The 22036-nt window shown below is 37.9% G+C and overlaps 1 protein-coding gene and 1 long non-coding RNA gene across 5 annotated transcripts in view; one reads left to right on the forward strand and one right to left on the reverse strand.

Annotated features, from left to right (window-relative positions):
* LOC139141338 (ceramide synthase 6-like) overlaps positions 1–22036 on the forward strand; it is a 281300-nt gene that overhangs the window by 222482 nt on the left and 36782 nt on the right. Inside the window, exon 7 of one of the 4 annotated variants that reach the window (XM_070710973.1) lies at positions 6447–7611. The exons of the other annotated variants lie outside the window; for them this stretch is intronic. Coding sequence (XP_070567074.1) covers positions 6447–6522 — 76 coding nt within the window. The 3' untranslated portion in view covers positions 6523–7611. Of the gene's footprint in view, positions 1–6446; positions 7612–22036 lie in introns of those variants that run through there. 4 annotated transcript variants of the gene reach the window in all.
* LOC139141347 (uncharacterized) lies at positions 490–16147 on the reverse strand. The gene is made up of 2 exons (XR_011554155.1): positions 15869–16147; positions 490–1515 (listed from the first exon to the last, which is right to left on the reverse strand). It is a non-coding gene; the product is annotated as an uncharacterized lncRNA (long non-coding RNA).

Consider the following 22036-nt stretch of genomic DNA (forward strand, 5'->3'; position numbering starts at 1 on the left):
GTCTGATGTTTGGTATATAGGGATAACTTAGCAATACAATTTTTTTGACAAAATGTTATGTGACCTCGGTGACCTTTGACCTCAAATATACATATTTGTCCATAACTCAGTAACCACAAGTGCCTACACCCTTCATATATGGTATGATGGGACACCTTATGACGCCACATATTGTACCTCATTAGTTATGTGCATATCTAATTTTGAGCAAGTCAATAGAGCTAGAGGTCTGATTTTTTGTATATAGGGATAACTTAGCAATAAAATTATTGTGACAAAATGTCACATGACCTCGATGACCTTTGACCTCAAATATACATATTTGTCCATAACTCAGTAACCACAAGTGGTACACCCTTCATATATGGTATGATGGGAGACCTTATGATGCTTCATACTGTACCTCATTAATTATGCATATATCTAATTCTGAGTAAACCCATAGAGCTGGATGTCTGTCATACATATGCACATAGATTTGTTCTGTGATAGGATCCAATAAGGCCGCCATGTGGCCATTTTATTACGATTCTTTCATGTCCTGAACTACAGCTCAGACATGTATCAAGCAAATTTATTCAAAAGTATTTTTATCACAGACCTAATGAAGAGGCCTCTATCCTCTCTGAGGACCTGTAATCAAAGTACCCATTAACAAGTGGGGACTGTGTCATCAACGATGACTTGTTTTTTCAAAACCACTGGTCAGACAGCTTTAATAATAAGGTCCCTAGGATGATCTTAGTGAGATAACTTCATACAGTCAGGAAATACTTAATTTTTTAGCTTCTCATCTATTTATAGACACAGAAGCTATTAGAATTGAAAACCAGTGTGGTCCTGTCAACTTCAAACTTCCGTTCATCAATATCTGTCAAAGTTATGGCATTGTTATGGGTCATGTGATCCATAACAATATTGTTAATATTCGAACATCATTCAAAGAATTCTGCTTTGCAAAGTTTGAATGAAATTTTCAAAAATACCAATTTTGTTTTACGAAATTATCAATTGTGTGTTTAAAATTTAATGAACAAAATGAGCTTGTTTAAATATAATGAAGAACAGTGTTCGGCTGTGACTCAATTGGTAAGACTACAAGCGGCAAGTCTTTCTTAGCTCAGACGCGAGACGACAGAAGTTCAACAACAAGGTACAATGCAGGAAACGTACATGATGCACAATATCCATGGACTAAACAATATCTTGCACCTTTAAATGCACTGGTGACCTTGTGAACTCGGCGCTCTTGAAAAATAAAATAATGTTTCTTCTGATGAGTCTCATGTCCGGAGTTTCGTTATTGCTGTCAGGAATGATGAACACTCTTCGCCTTCTCAGCTAGACCCGGTGGCTCGACTCGTTGACTGCCGCGGCAGCATTGCTCTTGATGTTGAACTCGAAACCCGTCAATTTTGCTTCAGAAAACATTGTTACTGCCGCAGGGATGATTGGTACGTGTCTTGGGTTATCGGCTATGTTTTTTATGTTGTTTGATGGACATCGACAGGGGCTCTTTTGACGAGGGAGACAACACAAAATGTCAGTATCATAGCGTATTAAAATTTCAGTGGTGTAAAAATCAACTTTTCAATCGCAAATCAACGACGGATAAACACAAATTCATAAATATTCTAGTATCGACAGTATTTTGTATTTTACACAATGACATATAGTTTTATACTCCATATATCCTTATGCTTCATTACCCTCCAACTTTTGCATTTCAGGGATTTGAAAGTAAGTTCTGAACAACTGATTTTTTGTTTACTTTTTAAAAGTAGTGTGGGTCCCATATCCACCACATGTGGAATTTGGATTCATCTAGTCATATACCTATAGTGTGACGTCATACTACAGGGATAATTGGGTCTATGTATGTGATAATAATAGTCTAGTCGGAAGGCAGGGTTCCCATGCACCCCATGGATATATTTTTTAACCTACATTTTTGTAATCCTTAGGGTCTATGAATTTTGATGTTCCCAAAATCAAATATTGTCCCATAGGGTTCATTTGGCGCCATCTTTGCCGCCATCTTGGATTTCAACAATGGGGTAGGGGTCACACATTTACCGCTTGACGGACACAGAAACAGTAAATACTATAAACGTTACATTTTTAGAAAGACCAGATCATGGCCTTTTCATTGATGTGTAACTTAATGGGGATAAATTAATATTAAAACGTCGATTAGACTTTATATTGGCCATTGACTGTAAATCGTAAAATTTGCCAAATTTCAAACCCAATTATTAAATCCTTGTTGTTCCAAACAATTTTTCATAAGGTATTTATATACATTACAAGTATGCGTCTTGATATGTAGTGGGTGCATGAGCTTGTATTCTTAATACGTGGTATGCGACACATCTGCGTGTGTAACATGAAATATAAATTGTAAAATTTGCTTAATTTCAAACCCAATAATTAAGTTCCTGTTCCTCAAAACAATTTTTACTATGTATAAATATATATTTTTAAAGAACTTAATGCAATAAAGAAGAAAAACAATGTTGAAAGTGCGTATCTTGAGATTTATGGGGTGTTTTGATTGTTTTCCTTCGATTTAGTATGCCGTGTATCCCTCTATAATTGACATTTAAGGGATAAGGGTATGGGTAATGTTTCCTCTCCTACGAAACGCAGCAAATAAGGAAGCCACATAAATATCATATCTCTGAAACACTAAGGTCGTTGTTTTTCAAACAAGATATGGCCTGATGGGGTAAACTCATAAATTATGCAGTGACAATGCCTAAACTCAAAAGTATATGTTACTTTACTGATATTTAATTGTTAAAAGGAACATGAAAAAATAGCACTAAAAATTTAAAATGGTGGTAAATAAAAGACGTTTTACTCATTTCAATAACTCAAACAAGGGAAAGAAAGTTAACAGCTATATAACAGCTTGGATTTCAACAAAATCAGTTATTTGATATAACTTTTGGATGAGGCATCACGGGAAGAATGTATGCAGTGCGTATGTTTTACGGCAATTTCGGCCTAAGCATCAATATGAAAGTACTTTTAAATGATATAAACAAGTTCAATATGCATAATTTTTAAAACAATATGTCAAAAATTATATATTTCATATCCACAAACACTAAATTGAATTTCGTAATTTTCATGCCAAGTTGATATAACAGCAGCAATAATCAATCCTTTTTCTTTAATTGTATCGCAAGTGATATATAAGCAATAAAGCACCACTTGGAAGGGATACCACACGGTGTTGACAGGTAAACAACATATACGCACGAGCTCCACTCGTGTGTATAAGGAGTGAAATGGTCAAAACCGAGTGGTGTATCCAACCTATAGGAGTTGTTTATCATTACATTATATTAGTATATCGAAACTTGTGATGACCGTCTGGGTGAATCAGAACTCGAATAGTATTACTTTTACCACACGGGAACACGAGAGAATCTTTTATTGCTCAAAACCAATCACCATTAATCCACAATATAGCTTCTCCATCCTAAGATAGATGGATTGACAACACTTTACCTTCCTTACCAGGAAACAAGAGATCATGAACAATTTGTCGAAATTATTTTACAATGCAAAACACTATATACTCCCAACGAGGATTACATTTTCGACTGGGTACTAAAATTCAACAGCAAAATAATTCTGGAACTAAAAACTGAAAAGCCAAATGTGACAGAACACATTCAAATTACGCAACTAAATAGTAAACAGAAGGCGAAAAAAACACTCTATACACCAGGGAATAAGAAGGCGAGACAAACCTCAGAAAATGACTAAAAAGGCTTATATTCCCATTGACACCTCAATGTGTAAAAAGCCTTGTAAGTGAATCCATCATTAGTTTCTTATCATGGATGACCTTTGTATTTAACCAATATTAGACACTGACTATTTTGAAGCATAGACCAGGGGTTTCATTATGTTTTCAAGTAGGGGGCCGGAATGGAAAAGTAGGCGGCTTGCAGCTGCCATGACCACAAAGCGGTCGTCGTCGGGGGAGGGTCCGGTAGGGGGTGTACCCCCTCCCGACCGAAGGCTGGAAACCCTGAAAAATGAGCTAAAATTCACTTTTTACAGCTCGCAGTCACTTGAATTTCTAGTATTTTCAGGAGAATTGTCAGCAGTGTTCCAGGGCAATTTGTGTTCATATCATATAAAAAGCCATTTTTCTGGGAGATTAGGCCTAAATATGACAATTCATAATTAAAAATGATAAAATGTGGTAATGTTGACGATATTTTGAACAAAGGAAACTGAAGTCTTTAGAGCCTCTATACTATAGGAGGTAAACTATGATAATTCACAATTATTAATTGATATAAATTTGATATATAGATGATATTATACTGTGTTACATCTGGACATGGCGATGGGGGATTCCCCCTCTGTTGAAATGTTGGCATCGCAATTAATTTGTCAAGGGGGACCACTCCCCTCAATGAAATGGTGCCAGTCACACCTTAGAGGTACAAGTAGAACATATGAACCGGTGAAATGCCCCCGAAATTTTCTGGTAAAGAAAATCCCCCTTGTTGATGTCATCCTGGATGAAACACTCATATTTTAAGCACAGTAAATGAGAAACTTTTCATTAATGAATAATGTTATGCTTAAAATAAGAACCATGATGTTTGGTATGGAAATCTGTAGATGAAGAACTTTTATACCACTGGGGAGGTTAAAAGGATAATTTATATAACAATGATGATAAAAAAATGACAATCATTACCACATTTCGCAAATAGAAACAAAGACCCTCAAGGTTATTTGACTATATGGGTATGCAAAGTAAGAACCTTGATATAAGGATATGAAAATTTGTATGTTCAGAAACTCACATTTGGATTTAACCTGACGACCGTTTTTGAAGTGAATTTAGAGGTCTGATCGTATTGTAACCACTCTGGGCGACGTTCTTATTGGCGTCGATAGACCAAAGAGAAGTACATATCATACGTCCAGCTGGTTATATACCTTCACATTTAAGCCTACCGCAGTGCAACGCACGTCGGCTTACTAAAATTCGAACTGTAATCGGAAAGTTTTTTCGTGAGAAAAGAATCAGGTCATTGCCTTCGAAAACAGTTTAAAGCCACGTAATTATCCTTCTCTAGTTTCTTGGTCCACTTCAAAACCGAGGATCGTACAGCGAAGCCTGACCTTGCGATCGCTTCCGTCTTCATTTGTTCATCGACCATTTTGAGTCGAGCTAACGGCGGCCGACAGGTGTAGTATGCCTGTTTTCATTGGCGTATATAAAGGTCACCACATAGGAATCAGCAATTCAGGTAGCCAATAGAATCGTCCGGTGCAATTCCGATTTTTATTGCGGCAGTAAACCCAAGACCATGCTCCATCGTAGTACAAAGCGATCGTAGTAGTCGCTCGTCTTCTAAATTTTGTTTCACATAAAAGCCGTTGAAAAGTTTGATTACACATCTTGTGAAACCTGTGCGTATCATTTCAGAAGGTAAACAATATTTTAGCTATGAAAGAGTTCAAATTTCCGAAAAAGTAGCCGGCGAAATCGTGAGAGTAACCGGTCAATTTCGCCGGCTGCCGGCTCTTAATGAAACCCCTGTAGACCCAAACAACGGATGTTTTAGGCTCCATGCTTGAAGACACCATTCCACCAGCATGATGACCAAATCAGGGAGACCAGATTGATCTAATTTTCAAGTTAGATCAGCCACCAGCAGCTGAGAAAAAAAAAGTCAACATAATCATCAGAGTCAAGCGAGCTAGACAAGGTTTTACACAATGGCCATAGAGAGGGCATTCTTACACAATTTAAAAAAAGCATTCAAAAGCTTCGTTAAAGGCATTTTTTGTGAGCCCAGGGACTGGGCGTGGCTGGTTGCATGGCAAATGCCAGATATTAGTCATGCTGAATTAAGGTGTAATCAAGTAATAGCTTATCTATAGATTGGGAAAATCCTAATCCTGGCAGTAATGATGATCATACAAACTTTGTGAAAAGTTGAGAAAATTTGCCATTTCTTTGATTTGTATGTTTTACAATCCATGTTGTACAGTACTGCCTGTACTATACATGAAGAGTTCATACATTTGGCAAGTATTCTGTGCCGTTTTTCCATAGTTAGGTTCCCGCAGTCCGAGATAAGTCTTTCTATAGTGTCAACCATTTTCTTCGATTACTGCAATCTACTCCAATAAATTCCCACTTAACTCATTTGTATGATATTAATACACAGGGAAGCCTATCTCTTGTACAATCTAAGATTTGAGATATTTGACAACAACATATATGCTACTTTCATACTTTTCATAGGCCTAAATAACACACAGGAGAAAGTCATACTCAATGTTTTGTCCAATCGAAAGTCAAATTTTCACCGAAACAAGTAGAGGTGGCCATCTGTAAGCCAAACAAGAATAAATATTAGCAAAGATGGATATTAATTGAGCCTTTCCCATTTCAGATCCCAGTTACTCATACAACGGGGTATAAGCGAGATATGGTACCTTCATGAAAGGCAAGAGTATCAAATGTGTTGAAACCCAAGTGTCTCCTATTCAGTACCACGTAGCCTACAAGTACACCTTGAAGGCATACTTATCAGGCCAAAATACCAAGTGTTGAATTCCTTCAAAAGTGGCAACACCTGGAAAGACACCGTGGCAACCAATTTATCACCCTGATCTCTAACTATTTACCTCTACACCCAATAAAGCACCAGAACACAAGACAGTTGTACATCACAAAATTTAAGGAGAGAGAGATCGAAGACACTGTCAACACAGAACGAAGGATGGAAGACTGCAAAAAACGATTCTTCAAATAGGCAAAAAGGAGGCCAAAAACAATCCAAAACACAAACATTCTCAGCAACGACCATAGGTCGGGTTTTCTTCCTATAATATGGTACAAAACCAAACCAAAGGACCTTTCAAAGGCCACTGCACTTCCCTTAAAGACCGGCTCGGATCAGGATTAATGCCAAGTTTGGTAGGGCGTTTTGGGGCATGGCTCTGCATAATAAATTTGTTGGTAACGGTTACGATCGTTCGCATGATAAATTTCGCATGTAAATTTCTCTAGAGGAGATTATAAAGTTTTGTGAATCTGAATCTGAATGATCTGCGGAACTGTTTGCTCTCAAATCATGCTCAGGCTCGGACTAATATGGATATGTACAACCTTTGTTTCTTGGTTTGTTTCAGTTGCCATGGCAAATACTCAAAATAAAAAAGATAATGGAAAACTATAAACTTAATCAAACATAAATTTGCTTGAGTGAAATTTACTGAAGTTTTCTGGCCATGTCAACGTTCATTATGTGAATGATTCGGCTACTGACCTCCATGTACATACGGAATATTGGCACCGTACATAGTAGAATAATTATAAAAATTAATAAACTTATAGAAAAATTTCAAATAACCCGAAATTGGCAAATTCGTATCGTGAACTACCGATAAATGTTGACAAATTCAAAACTGTATCCATCTGAACATGGAAGGAGGAACACATCAGGAAAATGGTAGGAAATAGTTAACCGGAGACGTCATGACCGATCGCTATTAAAATCGGAAAATAAAGAAAAATTCATAAAATCATGTAAGGGTCGATACTTCCTTGAATCTTGTGTATCACAATATCTGTAATAGCGATAACAGTCGGCTGCTCGGTTGCTAGGCGGGTGACAAAGACAAATATAGAATTATGTTTATTTTCGTAGCAATCGGTATGTCAAAATTTTAGCAGCCCTCCGAACACGACATGTCATTTCCACGTGTAAAAACACATGTATATACGGCCGTTTTTGTGGCCAGCATATATGTCCAAAACAATTGTTCAGTATCATCACGTTTGACCGTAGATTTTAAAGTTATTAAAAGGGTGGATCTCTTCGACTGACTATAACTAAAATTTATTATGGGGGCTACCATTATGTTTTGAATTTTTTCAATGTCATTCTTGGTGCAAACTACAGATGTTTTAAAAAGTTTACGTACTTTTCGCAAGAATACATTGTACTACCAGTATAGTCCTCTTGTTAAGTCACGTCTGAAAATGGTTCACTTTCGTGATGTCATTGCACCATAAACGCTAGCAAAAGAGTTGATGACAATTTACACAAAATTTCCATCCTTTGCCCGCTAATATAACTCTAAGCATACTTATGGTTTGTTTACATCGTAATATTGTTCTTGTATGCACAGCAAATGTTCGACCAGTTTACACCTCTGTGCGTCACTTTGTTTTGTTCAGAAAACGATTTTTCCCCTAGTCGTTGTAGTTTTAAAAAAAACTTGGTGAAACTTTGCGGATACCTTTATGGCCTAGGTCTTTGCTAACAAGTTTTGTTTGAGAATCGTTTAGGCGGATTTTAACGGACCGGTCTACCTAGCTTTTGCCAGTTGTCACCAAAGTGCCATTAAGAATTTTCAATAAGTTGGGGGCCACACACCGGTTTAAATAGCACTACCATAACACAATGGCAAAACATGACCACGCACGAAATTGTGTTAAAAACTCAGAAAAACTAAAACAAGCAAAAATAACTGCACAAAATGACAAACAAAATATCTATGACACAATATTGCAACATACCAAACATAAACGCAACACAGTGACCAACAAAAACCATGGATTTACTGAGAATCTTTCTTCTCACAAATCTAACAATTATAGAAATGAACGCTCTTTACAAAGGCTTAAAAATAATTCCAACATCAAAAGGTCCAAATGGAATCAATCTCCTACAAGACACAAATGAATTCATACTGAGAATGAGACTCCGATACATAATACGACGATGAAACTTAGAAAAATAAATTCAAACACAAGTCCACACTGACTCCACAAACAACACTGGAAGCAAATGACACAAAACTTACCTAGAACCTACAGTTAACTCTGGTTAGCATTTTTCTTCGTTCCTCATGAAAGTCAAACCATAAGTCTATTACAGAGATGTCTGTGACATACTACATATTAAGAAAACATGCTCATACAGATTCTAAATCCCAAGATATACACTTTAAACATTGTTTTTCTTCTTTATTGCATTAGGTTTTTTAAAACAATATACAAATACCTTGTAAAATTGTTTGGAGGAACAGGAACTTAAGGAGGTACGCTATCATTCCAAAAAATGTTGGGACATTCTTGAAGTTGACTTTTCTGAAATAATCTTTATGTGTACATTGCAAAGATATGAAAAAAATATGGGGTACCCATGCAAAATTTTTGAAAAAACACATGCCAAAATTGACAGAAAACCACTAAATCTCCCATTTTGCAAAATTTGCACTTACCAGTAGAATCGTTATTTTATCGCAAACGATTAACAGATCCTAGTGTGCATACCACATTTTTGCATCGCCAGGACAGCTGAATTAGGACAATCAACTAAAATTTGTGATGTCTTGTCTTAAAAATTAAATATTAGACCCTAAATTATCATTTAGCTGAAAAATTAGTCTTTTTTAAAAATATAAACTTCATATAAATGCACAAAATAATTTTCAAAATGTTAAAAAGTACAGCAATATCTATCAAACAGACAGTGTTCTTTGATTTAGAAGCAAAAAAAGTTGGGGTCACCGCGCAAATTTTCTTGCTAAACAGCAAAAAGTGACGAAAAAAGGTGAATTTTCTTAGACCTGAGATTTGACCCTCTAGCTTACTGATATTATGTCAGAGCTACAATTGTTAATTATTCTCTACTGATCTTTCAAATTAAAAATAACTGTCGATTTTTCAGTGCAAAAATATAATTTCAGTTGTTTTGATTCATAAAAACTTCTGAAAGAAATATTATAAGGTCACTAGCATGATTTTTTGCCATTTTGTCCTGTAATTCACGCTCACCAGGTTAGGTAGCCTAAAAGGAACATGTACATCTTCTGGACAAAAGAGGGCGCGCTCCTATATAGAATGGTAGCGTACTACCTTAATTATTTGGTTTGAAATTAAGCAAATTTTACAATTTTCATTTCATGGCTGATATAAAATCTAATCGATGTTTGAATATTGATTTATCCCTATTAAGTTGTATACCAATGGTAAGGGCATTATCTGGGCTTTCTAAAAACGTATTGGTTATGGTGCTTTGTTGTTTTTGTTTCTGACTAACAAGTGGGGACTGTGTCATTAAAGAAGACTTGTTATTCATGTCTATAGTAGCTTCAGGGACATTGGCCCATGTTTCTCATTTGTGCTGTATGTACAGCAGAAGGTGTTATTTGCCATAAGAGACCAATGTTTTTATGATCAAAAGACAGATGCTGGCCTTGGTATGGTCTGCAAACCAGGATTTATGGTTATTGGATGTTTTTCCTCACAAGGAAGATGTTTTACATATAAGATTTGTCAGAGAATGGTTTTCTTTAAAATACAGTATGTTAAAAAATACCACAATTATACGGTGTCGCTCAAATTTGATCAGAATTGGTACATACCAAAGATCAACAATAAGTGTTATTTCTATCTGTTCAGTGCAGGAAAATTATACGTTGATGTTATAACAATTTCTGCACAGTACAACCAGAAAAACAACAAGAAATATTTAAACCAGAAAATTAAGAATGACAAAAGTAAATAAGGTCTGAAACTTTAGGTACTGAAGGTCAACTTTAGCAACATGCATAGCAGAGAATCTTTCAATTATGGATGTACAAAAACAGACATCCATGGTTTCAGCAGATCTGTTAATATGTCACAGTTCATAAACAATGACAGGAAATGACCAATTAGCTGTTTCAGTTACTGCTACCACTCCCAAACATAATAGGTACCCTGCATACAAATAGGTTAAAGGTCAAAATCCTCTTATTCAGATGTGTGGGCTGATTCAGTTCACTGCCACCATTCCTGCACACTTGCAGTATTTCCCTTTTTCTTACCTCATTTGCACATTTTTGACACTGATGTGTTCATTTGAACAAATTCACATCTCAACCCCTACATCTACCTGTACATCAAATACTGAGACGGTAGCTTTGGCGGTATGGGAGCCTTTGTGTGTGACGGACATACATCCGCACATACATACCCACAAATATACAGACATACAGACGCCACTCAGACTCATCATATAAGCTCTTTTTGGTATTTATATATAAAACCAAATATGAGCTAAAAATGCTCAAGGACTTTTCTAGGAAAGTCAGCTGCTAGCAACTCCAAACACTTTTGAACAATTGCTTTCAATTTTGTAATTTATATAATTACTGGCCACCATTAACAAAAAAGTACAGGTATGTAGGAGTATCTCAAACCATACAGTCCGAGTTTCAAAACCGAGTCGGACTTGGAAGTCCGAGTACTCGTACTTGCATACTCCCAGTAAAACTGCGTACTCGGCATTAGGGGACGACTGCATTAACTTGCATGGTACCTGAAACCCGAGTCCTTGCCTTAGGAACTTGGCTGACAAACAGAAGACGTTTAATCCCCAAGGTGTGAATGTTCCTTTGTTATGTTTATCTAATCCAGCTGGTGCTATTGTAGTGCCATTGTAGGAAAGACAGGTCTGTGAAATTGATCTTCTAGGGAAGTAGGGTATTCCTAATTTAATGGAGCCTTCCCATAATGACTTGTATACTCCGAGTCAGGTCTACTCGGAGTCCGAGTAATATATGTGTTCCTAGAAATGCATATTTTGCCATACCGGACAAGAAACGATCTGTCGAAAAAAGGTATTTTATTACTCACACAGTTTATGGCTAGCGCGGATCGATATGTTGAAAATCTGCTCTTTTGAAAAAAATTCATTTTCACGATGTCTTCTAATCTGTTGCGCAATGTGTATTTAGCCATAATGGTGGGAGTGTAACTAACTATTGTGCGGGTCGTGCGGGCTGCGGGTTGCTGCGGGCTAGTGCAGGTCACTCCTTTCTGGCCAGTTTTTAGGGTGCGGGCCGGTCGCTGAGGGCCAGTGCGGGTTGCTGCCGGCCAGTGCGGGCCACTCCTTTCTGGCCAATTTTTAGGTTGCGGGTCGCTGCGGGCCACTCCTTTCTGAGTAGTTTATTACAAGTTGTTGGTTATTGTCGGCCATTATTTTCTTACGGGTTTTCAGGTTGCTTTGGGGTACTGGAGGTTGCAAAGTGCTGGTTGCTGCCACTGCATTAAATTTTTGTATAATTTCTGACATATTTTCAAATGCCTTATCTAATATCTCAATAAAAGTAGGGAAACCAGTTACACCTGTCTTTCCTGAAAAGTGATATTATTCTTGTCTTTGAAGAACAGGTGTAGGCCACCTCAGTTTGTGATAATTTTGCATTGAAAAGCAGAGTATTTTCAGCACCTCTGAAATTTGAGTTCTGATGTTATTCAAACAGAAATGTTGCATGTCATCTGTACCCTTTTATTAGCTCCGCTGTCAGCGACGCGGAGCTTATCAGATAGGTTGATTTTCCGTCGTCGTCCGTCGTCGTCCGTCGTCGTCCGTCAACAATTGCCTTCTCCTCTGAAACCGCAAGTCCAAATGCTGTGAAATTTTATATGCAGTTCACTTGAGGTGACCTCATTTCAGTTTCTTCAAATTGTGGTGAAATTTGCATATTTGTATTTTTGGGGAATTTTTTGGTGTTTTTGGTAAAAAAATCCTCTTCTCTGAAATCGCTTGTCCGATTGCTTTGAAATTTGATATGCAGTTTACTTAGGGTGACTTCAGTCAGATTTGTTCAAATTGTGGTGAAATTTGCATATTTGTATTTTTAAGGCAATTTTTGTCATTTTTGGTAAAAAAATCTTTAAAAATCTTCTACTTCAAAACTACCGGTCAGATAGCTTTGATATTTGGTACATAGGTACCTAGGGATGATCTATTTCAGATTTGTTCAAATTGTGCAGAAATATGCAAATTTGCATGTTTAAGGCAATTTTTGCCATTTTTGGTCAAAAAATGTATTTCTCAAAAAGTACTGGTCTGATATTTTTGAAATTTGGTATACAGGTTTCTATTGATAAACCAAGTAATATGTATTGAATTTCTGATGAAATCTGTAATTTTGTATTTTTGGGGCAATTTTTGCCATTTCGGTCAAAAAATGTGTATTTCCAAAATTACTCGTCTGATAGCTTTGAAATTTGGTGTACAGAATTCTACAGATGAACTAAATGATATTTGTTGAAATTATGATGAAATCTACAATTTTGTAATTTTTGGGCAGTTTTTGCCATTTTTGGTCAAAACATGTGTTTCTCAAAAAGTACTGGTCTGATAGCTTTGAAATTTGGTATACAGGTTTCTAAAGATGAGCTAAGTAATATATATTGAATTTCTGATGAAATCTGTAATTTTGTATTTTTGGGGCAACTTTTGCCATTTTTGGTCAAAAAATGTGTATTTCCAAAACTACTCATCTGATAGCTTTGAAATTTGGTGTACAGGTTTCTACAGATGAACTAAATGATAGTTATCGAAATTATGATGAAATCTGCAATTTTGTAATTTTGGGGCAATTTTTGCCATTTTTTGTCAAAACATGTGTTTCTCAAAAAGTACTGGTCTGATAGCTTTGAAATTTGGTATACAGGTTTCTAAAGATGAGCTAAGTAATATATATTGAATTTCTGATGAAATCTGTAATTTTGTATTTTTGGGGCAACTTTTGCCATTTTTGGTCAAAAAATGTGTATTTCCAAAACTACTCATCTGATAGCTTTGAAATTTGGTGTACAGGTTTCTACAGATGAACTAAATGATAGTTATCGAAATTATGATGAAATCTGCAATTTTGTATTTTTGGGGCAACTTTTGCCATTTTTGGTCAAAAAATGTGTATTTCCAAAACTACTCATCTGATAGCTTTGAAATTTGGTGTACAGGTTTCTACAGATGAACTAAATGATAGTTATCGAAATTATGATGAAATCTGCAATTTTGTAATTTTGGGGCAATTTTTGCCATTTTTTGTCAAAACATGTGTTTCTCAAAAAGTACTGGTCTGATAGCTTTGAAATTTGGTATACAGGTTTCTAAAGATGAGCTAAGTAATATATATTGAATTTCTGATGAACTAAATGATATTTGTTGAAATAATTATGAAATCTGCAATTTTGAATTTTTGGGGCAATTTTTCCCATTTTTGGTCAAAAAATGTGTTTCTCAAAAAGTACTTGTCTAACAGCTTTGAAATTTGGTATACAGGTTTCTATAGATGAACTAAATTTGATCTTTTGAAATTATGATGAAATCTGCAATTTTAATATTTGGGGGCAATTGTTGCCATTTTTGGTCAAAAAATTTATTCTAAAAAATTACTCATCAGATAGCTTTGGTTGACATGTTCTTAGGGATGATCCTATGTGATACATTCAAAGTATGATGAAATCTTCTATTGTATATTTTTGCAGCTTATTTTAGCCATTTTTTTCTGGCCACTGCATTGAGCTATCAAAGATTTCCACCTTCTTCATCAACATGTGTCAAAAATAGTTATTCTCTATATAAACACAGCGGAGCTATATCGGCCGCTAGGTCGCTTGTCAAATAATAATAACTGATAATTTACAGTTTAAAATATTACAAATGTGTTGAAGAGAAAACAGGCATGGCACAGGAAACATTCAAGCATGCAAATCATGAGAAGTTGTGGGTAATATACTGTACTGCGAGTAATAAAACAAACGGCTTACTCCTGTCATGCATGAGGTCGTTGATGGCGCACTCAGACCAGCATCCTCGATCAGTAGGTGAAACCCGGAAGTGTAATTATCGGCAAAGATGTTGTATTTTTCGTGGTATCCACGAAAGGAAATATGTCCTTCAAGGAACTAGGTGTTTTTATGGTTCATTTTATTTCAAGACAATTGTACTCGAAGATTAACCTCATTTCTATTGTTTTCGGGCGACCAGCAAATCGACCTGCAAATCGACCCGCACTTTGATCCGCAATTTGACCCGTCGACCCGCAAAATAACGATACTGAATGGTGGGAGGCCGTATAACGCCAGTAACACACAGCCCTGCCATGCAGAGCTAATTTAACCACGGTCCCTCCACAAGGAGGGACCGTGATTTTACCCTCAGATAAAAGCTGCTGCCACGGCCAGCAGCAAAGTTTTTTGAAAGATGACTTAGACGTAACATTAACAGTAAAGCCAATAAACTTCAGGCAAGTCAAGCCAATTACTCAGTTCGATATCGCACAATCGTTCCATTATCGAAATCAATGCATGACATCACAGGTCAAGTCAGGTCATTATTTACGACCAAGTGGTCACTCGCACTTGGTCCATACCATACCGTATGTGAGCGGACTGTGCTAATTTTATTTTGAAAAATTATTGGTTTAATTATTTTATCAAGACATGATGTGCCTAAAATGTTTGGGCAAGTCTATCATGGCCTAGTCTGGTTCCCTGACCTATTTCCCCGGTAGAGGGCGTGGGGAAATATAGGGTCAGGTACCGGCTAATGTAAAGATGGACGCTATTGGGTTAAAATAAAACAAGCTGTGATTGGATGAAAGTAACACTTGTAACTTTTTCTCATCTTTCTTGGGTTTCGCACTTTCAGGCTCACTTGACACCAACTTCTTGTTTGTACCAAAAAGCCGTGGAGGGAGAAAGAAAGACTTTCTACCTCCATGATTTAGCCACTGTGATTTAGCACACCTCTTAATACTTTTAGAACGTCGACATGATGCCTGGCATTTTTCACGAAATTCGGACACCATTCTATCCATCGAAATCAATCGTCGTTCACAGTTCCAACAAAGTTTGCTTTCAAACAGCTGTGATATCACAGCATTACTTGTGGCGTGTATCGAACGTGGTCGGGTCATTGGGGTCACGCCACAGTCGGCGATGACCTCGATGACCCTAGCGCGTTCGATACACGCCACAAGTACTGCTGCGATATCACAGCCAGCCTTCAATCACCTCTATTTCCCCGTACTTCTTGATTAATCCTTTCAGTTTACGTTTCCCATCTCGTGTGCCAATGTTTTTGGTTCGGATACGGTGTTCGAACTGAACATAATTCTGATCCAGCCGAAGTTTGACCGGCGTTTTCATGGTAGCAGCCATATTTGTTGTAGCATGTTCTGTCAGGTGACTAACCTCCGCCATCTTGAACAAAATTCTGTTCAAGATGGCTACCCGGTACCTGACCCTATATTTCCCCACGCCCTCTACCGGGGAAATGGGTCAGGGAACCAGACTATATCATGGCCTTGCCACGCAAGCAAACCAAAAGCCATGATGTCACAGGTTGACAGATCATTCAATAATGGCGTCCGTGTTCTAATAACTCGCCGTGATGCATCGTAGTGATCATGAAACGTTGTTGTGTCCAATTCAATTAAGTCATGTATCAAATCACGATCTGATCCGGTAATAAAACGAAAAGACAAGACAAACTCATAATTTGTGTGACGGTAGCTGTGATGTATTGACACGGGACACAACGTGGTCTGTCCAACGAGTGCCTCAAACTGAGGTCGCTCACTTTATTTCTAAGACTCAACGTAGAGGGCGATATTACAGAAGTAATAGTGTACATAGTATTGGTATCACAGTAACATACATTACATGCCCCTTTTTTACAAGTGGGTGACTGAAAATCGGAATGACTGATTCAATGTGCTAAAGTCGTAAGTGGACAGTTTTTTATAACACTGAAAAAGAAGAACAACAGCCGGCAAGAAACAGGGAAACACTAGAAAACTGGCATGGCAAATAAACTGGGTATGTGAATGATTTGTCACAGAGAAAACTATAAATTCAACTGAACTTTTCCTTTTGATACTCTGCCAGTACGGGTTGTGATATCTGATCGGATTTTCACTTGATCATGTTTTGCATGGGAACTAGTTTTGACTGGTGTACTGGTAGTATGTGACTTGTCTGAAAATGTGCATTCAGAGGGACGTTTAGAAACTGGAACAGATTCAGAATAAGATTTATCCAGATTTTCATCATCATTAACAAGTGGATCTGATGGAGGTGGATTTTCATATGTTGGATACATATGTCTGCGATTTCTCTTGTATACTTTTCCGGACTGATTTTCAACTAACACAGATCTAGGCTGTGGAAGTGAATCCTTTACTATTCCATATTCCCATTTATCATGTGGGTTACGAAATCTAACTGGTTGACCTGGTTTAGGCTGTGCAATATTACGCAGTGCTGTGCGGTCATAGTAGTATTTCTGTTTCAGCTGTCTAGCTTTCAAGTTATTTGTCATGGGGGGAACAATGTGAGGTTTAGTCAAGTTTTCGGCAGTAGGAAGTTTGGACTTTAGAATTCTACTCTTTAACAATTGACTAGTATCCATTTGTTCCATCTAGTGGAGTATTACAAAACTCTAGAAGTGAAACATAAGGGTCTTGGCCACTTTTGTATGCTTTTTTCATCAGACGTTTGACTGATTTGACAGCATTTTCAACTTGACCATTTGATTGTGAGTAACCAGGACTGATTTTGATATGGTCAAATTCCCAGTCATGAGCAAATTTCCGGTAAACATGATTGTCATAACATGGACCATTATCACTAATGACAGTATTTGGGATTCCTTCTCGAGCAAATACAGATTTAGTGGCTGAAATCACTGCATTTGCGGTTTTGTTTGGGAGCTTGATTACTTCTGGAAATTTTGAGTAGTAGTCAATGATAATCAAGTAGTCATCTGATCCTAGCTCAAACAAATCAGTACCAACTTTAGACCATGGAGAACTTGGTATTTCATGGGGAATCATGGGTTCCTTTTCGCGTTTAGGACGAAACTCCATACAGACTGAGCATTTAGAGATCATGTCCTCAATTTCATTGTTAATGCACGGCCAAAATATGATGGAGCGAGCTCTTTGTTTTGTCTTAACGATTCCTTGATGGCTGGCGTGTAATTTTTGCATGATTTCAGGACGCATACTTGAGGGAATTATGATTTGGTTGTTGCGAAACAATAATCCATGAGCATATGTTACTTCATGTCGATATGGTGATAAGGCTTGGCTTCATCAGGAATTTGCATTCTGTTGTCTGGCCATCCTGATATGGTAAGGTTGATGACTTTCAACAGCGTTGGATCACATGCAGTTTCATCTCGTAATTTCTCTAACTTTTGGTCTGAGATGGGCAGTTGATTGATGATACTTAGAACTTCGCGATCATCAGATTGCGGTGGAGTATCAGCGAGTGGGGCCCGACTAAGTGCATCCGGTATAGGCATATCTTTGCCCGGTTTGTAAACAACTTCTAGATCATATCTGAGAAGATTCATGCGCATGCGTTGTAAACGTGGACTGAGTTTATGCAGTGGCTTCCGAAAAATACCGACCAATGGTTTGTGATCGGTTTCTACAATTGTTTTGTCTCCGAATATGTAGTCATGGAAACGGTTACATGCAAAGAGAATTGCGCTCATCTCTTTCTCAATTGTAGCGTAGTTCACTTCTGCGTCATTGAGTCTGCGTGATGCATAAGCAACAGGGTGAGAGTCTTGGCATATCATTGCTCCAAAGCCTTTGTTACTGGCATCCAAAGAAATGGTGACCGGCTTTTTAGCATCGTAGAATTTTAGGACGGGTGTGTTTGTAGCTACATCAATCAATTTATTGAAAGCGGCATCATGTCTGTCTTCCCAGCTCCATTCTACGCCTTTAGCAAGAAGCTCACGTAATGGTGCTGTAAGGGCTGAAAGGTTTGGTACAAACTTTGCTAAGTAAACCATGATTCCAAGAAATGTTTGAAGCTCAGATTTATTTTTCGGTGGAGACATTTCTGTGAGGGCTCTTATTCTGTCTGGACTTGGTTTCAGTCCATCACTTGTCAGTAAGTGACCTGAAAATTCAACTTTGCCAACACCTATTTCTCATTTGTTACCGTTGAGTTTTAATCCAGACTCCCGTACTTTGTTTAGGAATTGACTGAGGTATCTATCATGCTGGCTTGTAGTAACATATTGTCTACAATTACTTCAAGACCTTCTAACTTCCCGAATTCATCAATCATGGCTCTTTGCCAGATTTCGCTCGCGGAACTAATACCAAAGGGCATTCTTTTGAACATATATCTACCCCAGGGGGTGTTAAATGTAGTTAACTTGGCACTTTTATCACTAAGTTTAAGTTGCCAATAACCTGACGTGGCATCGAATTTAGAAAATACTTTCGCGTCCGGCATTCGCGTTACAACATCTTCCAATGTGGCATTTGGGAAGTGCTCACGACGGATAGCTTTATTTAGTTCTTGAGGATCTAGACATACGCGAACTTGGCCATTCTTTTTCATGACCACTGTAATTTGACTAACCCATTCAGTCGGCTCGGTGACAGGTTTGATTACACTTAGTGAAACCATTCGATCCAGTTCTGCTTTAACTTTGTCTCGTAGTTTATGAGGGATTTGTCGTGGTGGTAACTGGACTGGGGGGACCGTTGGGTCAATTTGTATGTCATATTCACAGTTGTTCAAACAACCAAGGCCATCAAATAAATCGCTGTTTTGTTCAAGTAATTCTTGAGCTCGTTCAGTACATTTTCGGTTTGATTTGTCTACACCATTTGATGAGAACACATGGTTTCTTTTACCACCATCAGACGCACAACCAGGCTGAATAACATTGCTATTGCCATTCTGGACAGGATCAGACGGTTGTACACTAAACACCCTCTTCAAGAGATTTAACTTTTCACAAGAATCTCTCCCCAGAATAGGTGTAACATTACCTTTCACAACCTGAAATGTGATAGGAACAGGCTTACTGTGTACAATTTTGCCATTCAACTCTGATCTATTCACTTTCAGTGGTAACTCAATCTGACCAATGGGCTTAATCAAGTGATTGCTGTACGACTTTAAAGTGATTTTAGAACGCTGTAGTTTGACATGTTTCGGTAAAGTGACATTGAATATAGACACTGGAATAATATCAACTTGTGAACCACTATCTAATTTGAAGGATACATTGGTGTCTCCAATGCGACAACTTTGAGACCAGTCTTTTTGTTTGTGAACAGTTTCAGTTTCAAGAGTTCTAACATTTAAAGTGTCAATCATAAATGGTACGTCATCATCACCGCTGTCTTCATGGGTAACTGCTTTCACTGCGCGCTGGCTACGTGGGTTGTATTGTCTACGGTTGACTCGTGCCATCTGCTGCTGGGCAGTATTCTGTGTTGCGGGAGAAACACGTCGGTTCAGTCTGAAAGGAGGGTACTTCATTTGCATGCATAATTAGGGATTTAGTTCAAATTCGAACAGCGCCCTCTAGCCAGTGAGTGACGGTTATGGCATTTTTCGCCAGAATTTTATCCGCAGATATCTCAGCCTTCGTTTAGCATCCGTCCTGTTTCCAGTTAGCGGCTGAATTGTACTCTTAGTTAGTGTTCGCCGATGATTTTTTATGGGGTTTTATCGATTTGTTTTTGCGTTAGCCTTATTTTCATGGTTTTCGAGCGACCGAAAATGCCGTTCACTAAACACTGCCGCAAAAGCATATCCAAAGTCAAATTTCCATGAGAAGTAGGGAGGGGACGTATCTTGAGTAGGTCCATACGATCTGAAAAAATCTCAGTGGCTTAAGCCTCCGTTTTTGAAATAAGTCTCGTTGAAGTTGACTATGCGGCGACGTTCATGTGTTAAATCTAACATGGCGACCTACAGCGCAGTGTGAGTGTACACGTAAACTCTTTCAGCTCTTTCTCGGTCCTCACCGGCTAACTTGGCAGATTTTTTTCGGTTCTGTTTATGTTTTCAATGATTGTGACGAGGAAGCAAGACTGCAAGCTTGTGTTACCTCACTGGCCAACACAATCTGCATGGCTGGCTTCTCGGTAAAGTCGTGGACAGTGCAAATGGAAAAAAAAACACTACGGTGACAGAAGGGCTACGTTTATCACTGTCTGCGGCCGTACACGTAGTATAGTGGTAGACACCCGTCGTACTGACTAGCAGTGCTGTTTCGTTTATGAGTGATTTTTTCCGTTTTCGCATTCTAGTAGCTAGCAAGCATACAAAAACTGTAGGAAATAATATCGACTGCAAAAAATCTCCGTGGATAAATACGGCTACTCTGTATCCCGCACACGAGTACGTGAATATAGATGCGGCTAGAATGATAGCCGGTAAACAGCTGCGCGTTGCGGCCATCCCTGCTAGCATTACCGTGCGTGCTCGAACTAGACTGGCACATTTTATAACTCATGTAACTAGCAAAAAATTTTTTTAAGTATTGATGGTCATAATGTGACATTAATTAAATACTTTATTTATATATAACATCAGTGACCGAGATTATAGGAGTAAACTTTGAAAAAAAATGAAAGATTAATCGTGTAACACCCGCGCCGTGTGAACTACAAGTGGTTTGGTCGCGGTAAACAGCGTGGAGTGTACGTAGCGTAACGGGTTTTCGTATACTCATAGACCCTCGAGATCTACGTATACAGCGATATGGTAACTGCATGCCAACATTCAACACTGCCGCAAATACATGTCCATGGTCGCACGGTCATGAAAATTTCACCAAATGTTGATAATAGTTAAATGAATATTTTCTGAAATTTTCGGCTTGGCTTAAGACCTCTAAGGTCATTATCGAGCTGTTTTACGAAAAAGGTGAAGTTTACTTCCGCATTTGGCGGGTCGACCTCGCCACCCACTTTGTAGCGATTTAAATAAAATCTTCTCAACTTTTGTGAGTTTACCCAAGGAAAACAAATCATTAGTATGTATGCTACAACTGAAAGCAAAAATTATAGTTCTAGCTATTGTACGTTTTGCTGCACGTCGATATTTAAAGACCACCCTTTCGCCGTATTTTATCCCTCACTGCAGTGGCGGTCAGCGTAACGAAAACGAGGCTCTCTAACACGAACTTTTATGCAAATTTCATAGGCTCCTTTCAGACTGGTTGTTTCGCTGACTAGTACTTCTGCACTTACTTGCAAAATGGGTTGGTTTACCGCATTTCCGGCATGATTTGCCATATGCTGGTTATTTCCCAGAATCGTGATCATATGGACAGTTCGGACACTGCCTGTTATCAGGGTTTGATCTGCGCGTAGACTTCTGGTTTGACTTACCACATGACTGTTTACC

The sequence above is a fragment of the Ptychodera flava genome, chromosome 9 (genome assembly GCF_041260155.1).
Source record: "Ptychodera flava strain L36383 chromosome 9, AS_Pfla_20210202, whole genome shotgun sequence".
Lineage (NCBI taxonomy): Eukaryota > Metazoa > Hemichordata > Enteropneusta > Ptychoderidae > Ptychodera > Ptychodera flava.